The sequence below is a fragment of the Pinus tabuliformis genome, chromosome 5_2, assembly GCF_031772625.1.
Source record: "Pinus tabuliformis cultivar Carrire ecotype Pingquan chromosome 5_2, CPIR1, whole genome shotgun sequence".
In the NCBI taxonomy this organism is placed as follows: domain Eukaryota; kingdom Viridiplantae; phylum Streptophyta; class Pinopsida; order Pinales; family Pinaceae; genus Pinus; species Pinus tabuliformis.
In genome coordinates this window covers 330,321,443-330,338,576 of record NC_142306.1, presented here as the reverse complement: position 1 = coordinate 330,338,576, position 17,134 = coordinate 330,321,443, and the positions used below count along the sequence as shown (strand labels likewise).

Below are 17,134 nucleotides of genomic sequence, written 5' to 3'. Positions count from 1 at the left end.
AGTAAAGAAACACACTTTACCTAACTCTATACTAGACCAAGTTATACTTAACTATTTCCTATGTGTCGGAATATCCTAACATCCCCCCTTAAGAACAACTTGGGATAGGATTGAAGGATTTACAAATATGACACAATAGGAGAAGGAAGGAGGCACTATAGCCTATCCCCCCTTAGAGACAACTTCCTGAACTCCAACCATAAATCGAAGTTTAGTGAACTTCGCCTATGTGAGAGCCTTTGTAAAGATGTCTGCAACTTGATCATCTGTTGAACAATATTGCACTTCAAGAACATGATCGTGAATGAGCTTTCTGATGAAGTGCATGTGCAGTTCAATGTGTTTGCTGCGCTAATGTTGGACTGAATCTTTGCATAGTTGAATGGCACTTTGATTATCACACCAAAGTGTAGTCGGATGTTGTTGTTGAAAGCCAAACTCTGACAGGATCTGACGAAGCCACAAGGCTTCCTTACTAGCTTCTACGGCACCACGATACTCTGCTTCTGCTAAAGAAAGAAAAATGGCACCTTGTTTCTTGCAAGCCCATGTAATAGGTCCTGAACCAAGAGTGAACACATAATCTGCAGTAGACTTCCGATCATCAGGGTCACCAGCCCAATCGGAATCAGTGAAACCAACCAATAGAGGAGATGCTTCGACACTGTAATGAATCCAAAACTGAACTGTACCTCGAACATAACGAAGTATTCTTTTAGCTGCTTTCCAATGACTTTCACGTGGGTTTTGCATAAACCGAGCAACAAGGCCAACAGCAAAGGAAAGGTCAGGACGAGTATGGGTTAAATACAAAAGTTTTCCTACAAGTTGACGGTATAAAGTAGCATCAACTTCAGGAGAAGTACAAGTGACTGAAAGTTTGACTCCAGACTGAAAGGGAGAAGGGGCTGGCTTACAATCTTCCATGTGAAAATGGCGTAGAATATCACAGGCATACTTGGACTGGGAAAGGGAAATACCTTCCTTGGATTGCAAGACTTGAAGACCAAGAAAATAATGTAAGTGTCCTAAGTCTGTCATTTCAAACTTCCTTTTAAGGCTAGTCTTCACATGGTTTATAAGGTTGGGATCACTACCAGTCAGGATAAGATCATCAACATAAAGAACAAGAATGATAAGAGACTTGTCCACTTTCTTGGTGTAGACAGTATTGTCAGAATGACACCTAGAAAAGCCATTTTCTAAAAGAAAGTTATCCATTTTGGCATACCAAGCTCGAGGAGCTTGCTTGAGACCATAAAGGGATTTCTTAAGCCAGCATACAAGGCTGGAGTCTGTTTGTATAAAGCCAATAGGTTGTTCCATATAGATTTCTTCATGCAAGTCCCCATGCAGGAAGGCAAATTTAACATCCATCTGATGGACTTCCCATTTGAAAGAGGCAGCAAGGGAAAGAACAAGGCGGATAGAGTTCATTTTGGCAACAGGGGAGAAGGTTTCAGTGTAGTCAATGCCTTCAACTTGTGGAAAACCCTTAGCAACAAGACGAGCTTTATGTTTATCAACTTTCCCATCTGGTCCATACTTGGTTCTGTAAACCCATTTGCATCTAACAAGTTTTCGTCCCTTTGGTAGAGGAACAAGATCCCATGTATCATTTGCCAATAATGAATGATATTCTTCATTCATAGCTGCTTCCCAATCTGGATGGCCTAAAACTTCTGCAAAGGTGTGAGGATCATAATTCACTGAAGCTTGAGCCAGTAAAGAAGAGGCTCTATCAAACTGAGAATGTGTACGTCGCTGATCTGTAGGATCACCGGCAAGATCACCTGCTGCATCCCGAGTAGCACGGACCCATTTTGGAAGCTGAGGAGCTGAAGGAGGATCCTGAGAAGGTGGGGGAGGATTTTCATCCTCGCTTTCATCATCTAAAGAAGAAATATTTTCAAAAGTAGAAGAGATAGGGAGAGGTGGCACATCCGCCGAACTAGGCTCGTAGGCCCATATATTTTCAGGAAACTTTACATCTCTTCTAATGATAACATTTTTGGACTTAAGTGGAATAAGTCTATATCCTTTGACATCTTTAGAATATCCAACAAAAATACATTTTTCACTCTTAGGTTCTAAAGCTTTATGTTTCTCATCTGGAATATGGGCCCATGCTTCACTTCCAAAAACACGAAAGTGACTTACATCTAGTTTAATTGAGCTCCATGCTTCTTCTGGAGTGATATTCTTTAAAACCTTAGTAGGAGTGTTATTTATTATGTAATTTGCACAGTTAATTGCTTCTGCCCAATAATTAAGACTAAGTCCTTTAGATTGAAGCATACAATTAGCCATTTCCTTTCAGCTACACCATTTTGTTGTGGAGTATATGGAACAATATGTTGCATTTGAATTCCACTCTCAGTGCAAAAGTTGATGAATTTGTTGTTAACATATTCTTCGCCATTATCAGATCTTAGCTTAAGAATTTGATGTCCATATTGTTTTTCAACAAAGGCCTTAAAGGCCAAGAACATGTTAAATACGTCACTCTTGAGTTTTAAGAAGTATACCCAAGTGCATCTGGAGAAATCATCAATGAAAGTTAAGAAATACTTGTAGCTAGAGAATGAAACAACTGGAAGTGGACCACATAAATCATTATGCACAAGCTGTAAAGGGGCTGAGGCGTGCCAAGAGGCACGTTTTTCAAAACTGTCCCGATGATGTTTTCCAAGTACACATCCAGAACAAACACCATCTCTGCAAGATACTATTGGAAGACCTGTCACCATATTTTCTTTACATAGATTCTGAAGGGAGCAATAGTTTAAGTGACCAAATCGCTCATGCCAAAGTTTGCTCACTTCATCATTATGAACAAAAAATATCGAGGGAAGATTTGATGACCCAAAGTTGTGAAACTTATACAACCTTGTAGAATCATCAGCAATGCCAGTAGCTAAAATCTGTCTAGGATCTCTTAGGTCCTTAATTACAACATCGTGAGGTGAAAATTCAACGATTTTACCTTCACCTGAATGAGTTATCTGATATACAGATAGAAGGTTGCAGGATAAGGTTGGAACACATAATACATCATTAAATTGACCATTGTCTATATGAACAGTTCCAGTCCCTACAACACTAAGAGATCTATCATCACCAACATATATATTTTTGGTGTTACAATCATTTAAAGAACAAAACATGGCTTTGTTTTTGGCCATGTGATAAGAAGATCCAGAATCAATGAGCCACTCATGAGAATGAGAAGAAGAAGATACATTTAGTGCATAGCCAGACCGAGATGCTTGACAACCACATGCAGAAAGTGCCATTCCTGAAGATGAAGTTGAAGTTGAAGAGTGCTCCAAATGGATATTATGCTTTTCATTGCTGCTTCCAAGGCTTCCATCTTCTTAAAGCATTTGGATTCTAAGTGGCCATATCGATTACAAAAGTTGCAATGTCTATCAGTCTTCTTCCCTTTGTTTTTATTTGTCTTATCATTTTGTTGAAATGATTTTTCATTTTGAGGCTGAAATTGCTTAGGACCCTTGTTTGGTTTAGGACCATTCCTTTTAGGATACAACTTCTTAAGATTCTTTGAATTTGGTTGTTGCTGGGCGGCTAACACTTTCTTAGAAGAGTTTCCAAGATGAAGAAAACCAAGGTGTAAGAGTTTTTCTTGTTCTCTTATTAAAGAATCACAAAAGGAATCAAAGGAAGGGGACTTGTAGGCTTGTCCTTGAGAAATGAAGGCTTCTCTTGTAGAATGGAAGGTGGAAACAAACACAGAATAGGCTGGTCCCAACTTAATAAGAATGGAGTAGATAAGGCTAATATCTTCTTTCTTAACCTTAACACCTTCCAAGAGAAGTCTAAGGGTCTTGAACTTGGACCAAAAATCTTCAATGCAAGAAAAATTATTGGGGTCCAATGTAAGCAATTCATTTTCAAGTTGATGGGCTTTAAGTTCATTTTTAATTCCAAAAACTTTAGTGATCTGTTTCATTGCTTCTTCAAGAGTATCAAGTTCTGCAATATGGAATCTAAGATCTGGAGAAATAGACATCCCTATCAACCCACGTGCTTGATCTTGCCTATTTTCCCATTTAGCTGTCTTATCTTCATCTTTCGGTTTGGTTTCTTGGCCTGAGGCTATTCTGTAGAGACCTTTACTTCTAAGTAAATCCACAATGTAGGACCACCATTGGAAGTAGTTGGTGTTGTCAAGAATAACTTGGCATGGACTTTCCATTTTAACAGAAACTGAAGTTATAGATGCTGAAACTAAGTGTTCCAATGGAAAGATCTCAAAAAATTAGGCTGTTTCAAAAAAAACGGCTCTGAAAACGGCTTCCAGATGAAGAAGTTATGGCTTTTTGAAGAAAATTTGATGAAGATGTCAACGAAGTGCGGAAATGAAAAATCCGCCCCCACAAAAAGGAGACTTGAACTCAAGACCTCTACTCTCATAAATTAGCTTTGAACCAAGTGAGCTAAACAAAAAGTTTGAGAGAGAGAGAGGGGGGTTGAATCTTTGGGTTGCATGCTTGCTTTGAGAAAGCTCTTTTTCCCTAAAAAAACAAAAAACACAAAACCCAACACGGACATACAAAAAAAATACGAACCTTGCGGCTCGAAGTTAGCTTTCGCCGGAAACTAAATATTTTCCTCAATGTTTATGATTTTCCGAGATCACACTAAGACGCAGCGGAAAAGAGCATACGCATGAGAAAAATCCTTCCTTTCTGTTTCTGATTTGCCCAGATCGCACAGAGTCGCGAGGCAAAGAGCATACGCAGAAATAAAAGGTATAGATCCGGTAATTAAAAAAAAAAACAAAAAGCTAAATAAACCAAAACCGAAATAAACATAGAGAAAATAACTGTAAGCTGCAAATAAACACTGTATACCTCCAGATCTTAAAATGACGCAGCTAGGGCTACTGGAAACTTTTTCACGTGAAACGAAAGGGGTTTCTCATTGGAACAGATGCTCCCAACACAACAGAGCAGTCCTCTCGGCCCGAAAGCAATCAGAAACAGTAGATCTAGGAAACGGTAGTCGAATGCAGTTCTACCGGCTTCAGATTTGGATCACCAACGGACGCGGCCCTCAAATAGCTCTGATACCATGTAGGAATTTACAGGGTAAGTTCCTCAGACAGAACACCAAAGGACACCGCTCACAAACAGATCACAGATCAATACACCAGTGCTTTTGACGTGGTTAAAACCCTCAAAGAGGGAAACAGTCCACGGCCTGAGCCAACGCGGCCACTTCAGGCAATTTATTAATAAAAGAATGAAAATTTACATAAACTTCTCTCATGGACGGTTAACCTACAAATGACCCTCCATGCTCTTTAAATAGAGATCATAGACCAATCGGGTGTTAAGCCACGGATCAAGTGTCGGTAATACCGAGAAGAGAATGAACCGTCTGATCACTACATATCGTGACCGTCGGATTGTAAGTTACAAAATGTACATAGTAAAGAAACACACTTTACCTAACTCTATACTAGACCAAGTTATACTTAACTATTTCCTATGTGTCGGAATATCCTAACATACAACATAAAACCATGCAATATTCATCAAGTAACGTATAAAATTAATATTCATAACAAAAGTAACCTAAACATACTTTCTTCTTCATTTGATCTAGAACACCAATATTAGATCAGAGAAGACACTTGTGTTAGTAAGTTTTCTACTAATTATTTATATTTATACTAAGTTGTCTAGTAATTATAATTTTTTAAATATAAAAATTAAAAAGATATACTAAATTTTCTTTTTAATTTTGTAAAATAACATCACTATAATACATTTTTACCTTTTTATTTTCTTAATAGATGGCTAACTGTGTCACATTCGCTGTTAAACTTGTGAATCTTCTTTTCCAGTGAATTGTTGTGTCACCTATTTATGTGACCCGCTTTTTTACATGAAAATCCCTGTATGTGCATATTTTAATTACCTTAATAGTATATAAACAATTTGGGGAATTTTATTCACAAGCAGTTCCACATATATATAAACAATTGGGAGGATTTTATGTTCCAAATCCCTCCGTTAGAGGTCTGTGTTCAATATCATTTTGAAAAGAAATTTCTCCAAAATACATAAATCACAAAGATGCAAATCATTACAGATCTCTTTTCTGCCAAAATCTCAGACCATTTCTTCTTGTGTAGGAAGAAACCTCAGAAATTAAACATAGCAATATGGTGATCTTGGCTCCCAAAAAAGGGATGTCACTTAAAATCTTTTGAGTGAATGAAATTTATATAACACCATTGATTTATGGAATAACTAAATGGCTGAAAGCAATAATGATGCTTGCACAAAACTTCAACCGCCATTATCGCTTTGCATAAATATATCCATGCATAAGAATGTTCCTTCATGATGACATGTATGCACCTCAATCATCTTTCATTTTATTCAGCAAACGCTCCACCAACCTTCGAATATTACTCTTTAATGCAAATCCAACAATTACACCAAGAGAAAAACTTGCAAGAGAAATTTTAGAACAAGTCCATGCAGAAACCAAATACCTGGCCATACGATGTAGAAAAAGGTTTAGAAGCATCGATAAAAATCTGTTGACAGCATACTTGACTACTAAAATGCTTTTCTGTTAAAAAACCAGTCTCATTTCTACCACTTGGACTGGTGGCATTAACGGCCCTACTGCTATACATTATATATTTTAGAGACTCGACAAAAGAAATCACGCCTCCTTCCTCTGATAACTGAGAGAACTTTACTTTCGACTTCAATGTTCGTTCAATAATTATGACATACAATTCCTTTGTTTTTCAACTCTCATGTAACACTTCAAACCCCTTGAGGTTATTTTGCACCCATACAATTTCAGTATTTATTATTGATCACTGTGCTTGATACAAGATTTATAAGGAATTGTCTACCATTTCTTATTTTATCTTTATAAATGAGTACTGTACCTATCCTGACTGTTGATTGAAATGTGGTTACCGGTTCCAATTCTAATTCCAGTTTTCAGAAGCAATTGTTAGTTCTCCGAGTATATTTTGAAATATTACGAGGGGAATGCTCCTGTCATACTTTAGCAGATCAATGTCTATCACCCGCATAGATTAAAATGGGAAAATAAGTTTTGATTTTCCTTTCCATTGTCACATCTAGGTATTGCATTGACTTCTTAAGTAATACACAATTACATTGTATACAATAAGGTAAGATATCAAGACCTAATTTTCTTGGTTGAAAATTACAAATGATGGTTAAAATCCATGTGGTTGGGTTTTATTTATCAGAAAGTGAGACCATAAGTGCTCTTACAAGTAGCAATTAGATACGAAGTTCTTCGGTCTTTAGTTGAGAATTTTCTTCAACATTTTGACACAACACGCAATAAATATATGGAAAACAATTACTGTGATTCGGCACATTAGGAATACAAGAAGGTACATAACCGTAAAACATTCCAGGACAGTTTGAAATATCTGGGCTTTCAATTAAAGCCAAATACATACAGGAATGCTGACTGGTTATGGCTACTGACTAAGGTGGAAAAGAGGTTAAAACACTAGAGCTTCAAATGGCTTTCTCGTGCAGGAAAGTTGGTCCTGATCAAATCTGTTCTGGAAGCCATCCCTGTATATTGGATGGCGCTCACATGGGTTCCCAAAGGGATCATTGAATCTATCAGGAAAATCTGTGATCATTTTCTATGAGCAGGGCCCAAGACGAAGCTGTTCTTCCTTGGGTTCGGTGGGATAATATTGTTCTCCCTAAAGCCTGGGCTGGCGTTTGAAGGACCTCAAATTATTTGCCAAAGCACTTGCCGCTCAAGTTGGGTGGAGACTTCTATCAACTGACAGCCTACGGACTACTGTTGTTCATAGGAAATATATTTTCCCCCTCTCTTGACGATTGGATTAGACTACCAAACAAACGGTCGACAAGCCCATCTATTATATGGAAAGCGGTCATCTCCTCTTTTAATGTGATTGGTAATGGCCTTGCATGGAAAATCGGAAATGGTGAAAGATTCAGAGTGTGGCTGGACCCATGGGCCGGTTGTTGAAAACTTCAGGCTCCCACCGGATCTTGTGCAAACTCTAAATGAGCAGGGGATAAATTTCCTTAATCAAATAGCAGACGAGGGAAGGTCAACACTCTGGTCACAAGGTTGGAAATCTGCGGTACAGCTGAATTTATATGGTGAGAATGCTGATATTTGGTCAAATTATATCATTCACATGTTAGGATCAGGGAGAGGGAGGATTCACTCTGCTGGGTCCATTCCCCTTCCTGGAATTATTCTGCAAAAGCTGGGTACAGTTTTCAGATTGCTGACAAAGTAGGGGTAAATCAACAATGGTGGTCGAAGCGGATCTGGAAGCTTGAATGTCCCACCAAAACAAGAGTATTTCTATGGTGTCTCATTAGATATAAAATTCCTACCTGGGGCAACTTACAAAAGTGACATAATGAAGGTCCAAACTGGTGCATTCTATGCAAAGATGCAAAGGAATCGGTCTCACGCCTATTCTTGCAATGTCCTTTTACTCTGAGCATATGGGCAAAAACCAAAAAGCTCCGTGGCTGCACATTGGAATAGAGGGGGGAATTTTTTCTTGATGCGTGGAAGTTATGATGGGACTCTTCAAATGAAGAAGCCTTGAGGAACATTCTGCCTCTTATATGCTGGGGGGTATGGCTGGCCAGGAATAAAGCCACCTTCAGGGATCATGCCTCTGCTTCAGATCTCATATCTGCCGAAATCAGGGCTATCTATGCTCTCTTACCAACTCAGGAGTCTCATCAGGTGCCTCGGGTCATTACTGAGGAAGTGATCAATAGCAATATTCCCTGGTCATATTTTGATAGAGCATCCAATGAAGATGGTTCATGTAGGGGCGGTCTTATCCTCTACCTCAATGAGCAACATTTTTTAAAATCAAAGATTGGTTTGGGCCAGGGATCCAACAATTATTCCAAATTCCTCTCTCTCAAACTTCTTCTCTGCTGGGCACAGGAACATAATTGCCGATCTATTCAAGTTTTTGGTGACTCACTGAATGTTATAAACTGGTTTAATGTTACACAACAATGTCACAATCTGACACTGCTTCCAGTCTTAGAGGAAATTCTAAAGTTAATGGTTTTGATTACATATCTTGCTGTCATATCTACAGAGAAGGAAAATCTGAAGCAGATGTCTTGTCTAAGGAGGGCTGGGCTTGACAGCATACGGGCACCTGGCAGGTTCTTGAGCATACAAATGGGATGACACAGGAATATCAATACCAACGTTTCATAGAAGCTTAATATTCAGTTCACTACTGTTTTGGATCTGTTTTACTCTGTATATTTCACTGCTTCAGTTTTTTATTTTTGGGATGACCAGGATATTTAACAGCAGATATTCATAATATGTACTCGGATGTTTTTGTATTGTGGGCACTTTCCTACGATAGACAGTTTCTATTTTGCCTGACACAGACATGGATGATCTATATGGACTGTTATATTTTTTATGGCAGGGCTAAAATGTTTTGAGCCCGTTTCATGTATTTATAGGTCCATGGGACCCCTGATGAATGCACTTTGATGCATCTGCTCTATGTAACTTTTTACTTCTAATAGAAAGTTACGCTTCTCATTGGAAAAAAAATAAAAGATAAAAAAAGTCAATGCCTTCATTTTTGTTCTTCAGTTGATGATATCGTATTCACATTTGGGCATGACATCAACAATACAAGAAAGTACATAATTGTTCAATGCCTTCATTTTTGTTCTTTTGTCTATGCTCTCATAGTTACAATTGGGCATGACATCAACAATTTCCCGACAATTCTATTTGGAGGGTAAAATTAATACAACGCAACTTGTTCTCTTCCATGAACGAATATGTAGCACAACTAACTCTACCTAATGAAAAATGTTAGAGATAATGGAGAATATCCTAAAATAGTAAATTGGTTCACGGTACCTCAAGATAGAAATTAATTTCTATTTCTTAGGGTATGGTTCTAACTTCCCTAAAACCGTGTGTGCTATTTAATGTGTGATGTACATGGACAATGTAGAGCGTTCTGCAAAGCTAGACTCTCCTAGTTCAGACTCTCTGTCGTAGAGCTGACTAGTGGATGTTTTTTATTAATTCAAACATCGCTTTTTAACATGGTATCAGAGCGACAGGGCTGAGAAACATATTCACTGAGTGAAGGATTTGCCCGACGCGCCTAAGGCAAAATCGTCACGTGGTTTGGGGGAAAAATCGCGACAATCCCACTATGAGACTTCCTGCGTTTTACTTTGGACGACCATCACGAATCCGTGTTGGATAATCGTGCCGACCGTCGCGAATCCGTGTTGGCTAATCGCGCCGACCGTGCAAACAAAAAAAAGGGGGCTGTGTCTTGGCGATCGCTGCCGAGAGAAGGTTGCGTGGAGGCCGAGGTCTACCAAGAGAAGGTTGCAACAACCCTATACGTGGTTCCTCACAGGACTGTCATGGAGAGCACGCAGTGTGGTGGAGACTTTCCCAAAGGCCGCGTGGAGAGGGCGCGCAGACTGCAAGGGATCAGCCAGTGCTAGAGGCTATTAAAAATACCATAAATCGAACTCGCGGAGATTAGCGATTTCTGTCTTTGACATAGATCTGGGATAGAACTAACATATTTTTTACTTTTTTCCTGTCAATATTTTTTAATCGCCAAGATGAATAATCAAATGATTGAAGCATACTTGAATGAGCATAACAAGCTCGATGGCTCCAATTATGCGAATTGGAAATTCAAGATGTAGACTCTGCTACAAGTGTAGAGTGCTTGAACGATTGCAATTGGGGATGAGCAGAAGCCAGCAACTGGATTAGCATCGATCCCAGAACGGGAGAAGCGAGAAGGTAAAGCAAGAACGCTATTAAAGATGTCAGTGAAAAACTGCAACATACCACATATCAGAGAATGTAAATCAGCAAGCGAAATCCGGGGAGTTTTGAAGGATTTGTATGAGATCAGGAATACAAATTGTCTTTTGTTCCTGAAGAGCAAGATCTTATCCCTGAAGATGGAGGAAAATGAAATAGTTGCTTCCTTCATAGCGAGGATCAAAGATCTGAAGAACAAATTGGCAGACATTGGTGATACAGTTGCAGATACAGATTTAGTAACCATTACCATGAATGGTATGACCGATGACTACCAAATGTTTATCACTGGGATAAATGCGAGAGAGAAAATCCCAAAGACTGACAAGAATATTAATGCAAGAAAAAGAAAGAAGATAGACTCTGAAGCCCTAGAGTGCCGATCTTGCGTTGATGGTGAAAAAGAACTTCTTCAAAGGAAAAGAAAATCCGCAACAACAAAACGGATGAAACTCACAGAAAAGACGAAATTAGACTCAAGGTATGCATCCGAATAGAAACAACTTTGTAATTAAATGTTCTTATTGCGGAAAACTTGGTCATATAGCTAAGGAGTGTGGGAAAAAGAAATATCATAAACAACAGCGGAAGCAGAAAAGACATGCAGGTCATCTCGCAAATGATAATCATGAGCAGAACTTCAAATTGTTCATGGTAGAGTTTGATAAGAATGTTGATGCAAACATCTGGTATGTAGATTCGGGAGCATCAACACATATGACGGGGATCAAACAATGGTTCAAAGATTTTAAAGAAATCAACGACAAAGCACAAATCTACCTAGGTGATGATAGAAGTCATCAGATCAAAAGGTGTGGGAAAATTTCTGTCATTTTACCTAATGGTACTATAAGACAAATTCATAATGTCATGTATGTGCCCGATGTAACAAAGAACTTGATTTCTGTATCCATGATTATAGATCAAGATCTTAAAGTTGAATTTTTTAAATCTAACTGTTATATTAAAGATCTATTAGATGGCATGAAGACTATTGCTATAGGAATTCGAACAAGAGGTCTATACAAATTGGATGTAATACCAGCACCAGTTCGAGCCTTGATAGCAGCAAGTTTGACTACAGAAGAGTTGTGGCATCAGAGATTTGGTCATATCAACTACAATGATTTGTTGTTACTTCAGAAAAAAGAAAATGGTAAGAGATATTCCTATGTTAAAACAAGTGCATAATGATTGTGAGGCTTGTACATTAGGAAAGATGCATAGAGAGGTATTCCTATGTTAAAACAAGTGCATAATGATTGTGAGGCTTGTACATTAGGAAAGATGCATAGAGAGGTATTCCCTGTTCGAGTAGAGAAGAAACAAAAAGATATACTTGAATTAGTGCACACAGATCTTTGTGGACCCATGCAAACAAAGTCATTAGGAGGTGCACTGTATTTTTTTACTGTTTATTGATGGTTGCACAAAGTTTTCTTGGGTATATTTTTTGAGTAAGAAAAGTCACACATTTTAATACTTTAAGTAGTTTAGAAACATGATTGAAAAGCAAACAGGGAAGCATATAAAAATTCTACGCTCCGATCAAGGGGGAGAATACAGGAAGGATGAACTTATCAAGTATTGTAAAGACCATAGGATATTACAGCAATTCACAGTACCCTATACTCCTCAGCAGAATGGAGTAATGGAAAGAAAGAACAAAACATTGGTGGAATGTGCTAGGAGCATGTTGAAAGGTAAGGATCTTTCGAATAGTTTTTGGGCTAAAGCATTGAATACTACAGTTTATTTGAAAAATAGGAGTCCTACAAAGAGTCTTGAATTTAAAACTCCCTATGAAGCATTATATGGATTTAATCCTGCAGTAAAACATTTAAGAGTGTTTGGGTCTAAAGCATTTGCCCATATTCCAAAGGCAAACAAAAGAAAACTAGATTCAAAAGCCATCAGATGTACCTTTCTAGGGTATTGTTCACAATATAAAGCTTATAGATTATTTAATCCCTCTACTCACAAGATTTTCGTTAGTAGAGATGTCATATTCAATGAGCACAATCGTGAAGAATCTAACAAGCGCAATGAGGAATGGGATATTCCATTCTTAGTGGAAGAAGGAAGTGATGAATTAAGTGACGGAGATGAGCAGCAGCAACAGCAGCAGGAAGGAAAAGAAGATGATGTAGCTATCAAGCCAAGTCCAGAAAATGATGATCAGACAAGGTTTGAAGCTACCCCACCACTCAAGAGATCAGGTAGGAAAGCTCAGTTGCCAGCAAGATATAGGGAAAATGTTTTCATAACTAGTATGATGAATGTAGTTGAACCTTCTAGTTATAAGGAAGCAAATGAATGTAGTGAATGGAAAACAGCTATGGAACAGGAATATGAATCTATAATCAGGAACAACACTTGGGAGCTGGTTGAACTTCCTAAAGGGAAACAAATCATAGGTTGCAAATGGTTGTATAAACCAAAGATTAATGCAGATGGAACCATAGATAAATTAAAAGCTAGATTGGTAGCAAAGAGGTATTCACAAAAAGAAGGCATTGACTATGAAGAAACCTTTACCCTGTAGCTAAACTAAATACCATCAAAATGTTGATTGTTTTAGCTACTAAGAAACATTGGATGATTCACCAACTAGATGTAAAGTCTGCATTTTTAAATAGAGAATTGAAAGAGGAGGTTTATTTAGAGCAACCTGAGGGGTTTGTCCAAAAATGGAAAGAACATTTAGTCTGTAGATTAAAGAAAACTCTATATGGACTAAAGCACCCAGGTCCTGGTATGAAAAGATTGATTCATTTTTTTTGCAACTTGGCTACAACAGACGTAAAAACGACCCTAATTTGTATACCATGAAAGATGAACAGGGGCGCATAGTGTTGATTTCTTTGTATGTAGATGATTGAATTATTACAGGTGATGCCAATGCTCTAATCAAAGAAATCAAGAAACAAATGTCACAGGTGTTCGAAATAAAAGACCTTTGGTGAATTAAGATATTGTTTGGGTCTTGAGATCTAGAGAGATTCAGGACAAACTTTTCTATCCCAGGGTAAGTATGTCAAAGGTCTACTGGAAAGATTCAGAATGGATCAGTGTAAGGCTGCAGCGATACCATTACAGCTGAACATTAAACTTCAGAGTGAGGATGGCTCTAAAGAGGCAGATGTGATACTTTATAGACCGCTGGTTGGGAGCGTAATCTACCTTACCACTACCAGACCGGACTTGGCTTATGCAGTCAGTGTGCTAATTCAATACATGTCCAAGCCACTTGAGAGTCATTGGAATGCAACAAAATGTGTTTTGAGGTATCTACAAGGTACTATAGACTATGGTATTATTTATACTGATTCCTCTGATGTTAGATTGACAAGATTTACAGATTTCGACTGGGCTGGAAATGTAGACGACCGCAGATCCATAACAGGCTATGCATTCAGCATTGGATCCGGGGTAATTACATGGAGCAACAAGAAACAGAACACAGTTTCCTTGTCTTCAGCGGAAGCAGAGTATCAAGCCATGTGCGTAGCAACATGTGAGGCAGTTTGGTTGCAGAGACTTCTCCAGGATGTTGGGGAAGAACAGAAAGATGCAACAACAATCAGATGCGACAACCAGAGTTCAATCAAACTTGCTAATAATCTGGTGTTTCACAAGAACACTAAACACATTGATACACAATTCCACTTTGTCAGGGAGAAAGTACAATCAAAAGAAATCCATCTTGTATATTGTAATACATGTGATAATGTTGCAGACATTTTCACTAAGCCTCTTGGCAATATTAAGTTTGAAATGTTTAGGGAGATGTTAGGCATATTTGTGAACCCCTTCTCCAATAAGGAGTGTTAGAGATAATGGAGAATATCCTAGAATAGTGAATTGGTTCACGATACCTCAGGATATGAATTAGTTTCTATTTCTTAGGGTATGGTTCTAACTTCCCTAAAACCATGTGTGCTATTTAATGTGTGATGTACATGGACAATGTAGAGCATTCTGTAGAGCCAGACTCTCCTGATTCAGACTCTCTATCGTTGAGCTGACCAGTGGATGTTTTTTATTAATTCAAACATTGCTTTTTAACAAAAAACTATAAGGTTTGATTGAAAAGTGAGAATGTTTAAATTTTAAGAATCATTCTTGACAAGGAAATCTTGAATCAACAATCTACTAAAATGAATACAATGGATGAATAGTACAGGTACAGTTGATCACCTTTTGACTCAACTATCCAACTCACAGTGAAAGTTGTGCACATAATGGGTTGATCTTGTTTTGACATTTCTAAACCATTCACATTCGCTGCAACTTGTTGCTCAAAACCCAAGATATATGACATTGTTATTAGATTTTCAATGGTCTGGAACAGGGGCCTTGTTTGCAACTCAGAACGTCAGAAGCATTCTTCTTGTAAGTGGAGACTAGGTGTATCCATCAAAACCTTGTAGAATACCGTGCTCTACTTAAGGGTATTTAATAAGCAATCAATAAGCATTCTTCCTGTAAGTGGAGACTAGGTGTATCCATCAAAACCATGCAGAATATCGTGCTCTACTTAAGGGTATTTAATAAGCAATCAGTAACAGCATTACATATCTTCAATGCATAGAAGATACAGCCATAATTACCAAAAAAAATGACTTATAAGGAAAAGGGCAGATCAATTATTCTCTGCAAGATGATCTCTCAGATCACATGACTAAAGAGTACACTTGAATTTCTAACGTTGTCTTTCAAAGGCCCGAGACTCCTGGTATGTCTAACATTGTCTTTCAAAAGGACCGAGACTCCTGGTAGGTCTAACATTGCCTTTCAAATGCCCGAGACTCCTGGTATGGCTTCCTGCTCTAATACCATATGACAAAATGACTTCCTGCTCTGATACCATATGACAAAATGAGCTACATCACTAAATGAGAAAGGTCTTTCAAAGGCCCGAGACTCTTGGTATGGCTTCCTACTCTGATACCATACGACAAAATGAGCTACATCAAATGAGAAAGGAAGCCTAGATAGAGTTGAGTCACATATCTAAGCTTGAGGGAAGATGCAATAACACAATAGGATATTATCAACGATAACTAGTGCATTTATTACGAAGGAGTTTACCTCTTTATATATCATTGTTCACTAAGCAAATCATTTCCACTTACAAATGTGGGATAGGTTGCTTTATACAAAAAGTGAACATTAACATATTCTAAAGTCATAAAGACTTTATTACATATATACACTAAAATAGCCTTCAACATAAGAATTGTTTCGAGAATCATTTCCATTTACAAATGTGGGATAGGTTGCTTTATACAAAAAGTGAACATTAACATATTCTAAAGTCATAGAGACTTTATTACATATATACACTAAAATAGCCTTCAACATAAGAATTGTTTCGAGGAATTCGCTAAAAGATTCCAATAATTTTCCTAGAAGAGGAGAAAACACCATTCACTAGTGAAGGTGGAAAAAGGGGAGTGCCACACAAGTGTTCTCCACGAAAATTTCTTCATGGGACTTTCATAGATTCGACTGTAATTTGAAATAAAATTGAGCACTTTTTTTCAAAGGTGGGCCATCAAAGTTGTCAATATCTCCAAATGAGCCAAAAATGAGCCAAAATTTAATTTACATAGGCATGGAATACACCTCAACCCTTTAATGGTTTCCATGAATTTGTTAAAAATTTCCAAGAATTTCCCTACGAGAAGGCAAATCAAATCACCATTCACTAGCGAAGATGGAAAATTATTTTGGACAAAACTGGCTCAAAACAATTGACTAGGAAAATTTGATCCTACTAAGCCAAAGCCTCCATGAGATTCCAAGTGACTTTCAACTTCAAGAATCATTTCAAATGATTACCATTTTGGAGTAACACAAACTTCCTTTTTTGATCCGGACTTATGCACGAACACAACAAAATACAGATATAAACCTAAACACAGAAATGCAGCAGAAATAAATCTTTAGTTCATTAATATCAAAAGATCTAAAAGATTCTTACAAGAAAAATGGAAATAAACTAGTTCAGGCGATGGTAGTTTATCTCTAAGAAGAGATGTGGCAGTTACATGCCTCTGAACTGTGTTACAATGAGGCTCAAGTGCCTTTTTATTATTGAACAACATAGGGACATCCTACACAACCAAAACCCTAACCTCAGGAGATGGAGCGCCAAGAGTTCGTGGGCCTCGTTGGGGTTAGTTGAGCAGCCAACTTCTCAGGGTCGTAAATTGAACATATGATC

At 37.9% G+C, this 17,134-nt stretch overlaps 1 protein-coding gene across 1 annotated transcript in view; it reads right to left on the bottom strand.

The window, feature by feature from the left end:
* Positions 1–5,954: 5,954 nt before the first annotated feature.
* Positions 5,955–17,134, bottom strand: part of LOC149158839 (uncharacterized) — a 115,556-nt gene continuing 104,376 nt past the window's right edge. The window contains exon 2 of the mRNA XM_089436332.1: positions 5,955–6,532. Coding sequence (XP_089292458.1) covers positions 6,397–6,532 — 136 coding nt within the window. The 3' untranslated portion in view covers positions 5,955–6,396. The remainder of the gene's footprint in view (positions 6,533–17,134) is intronic.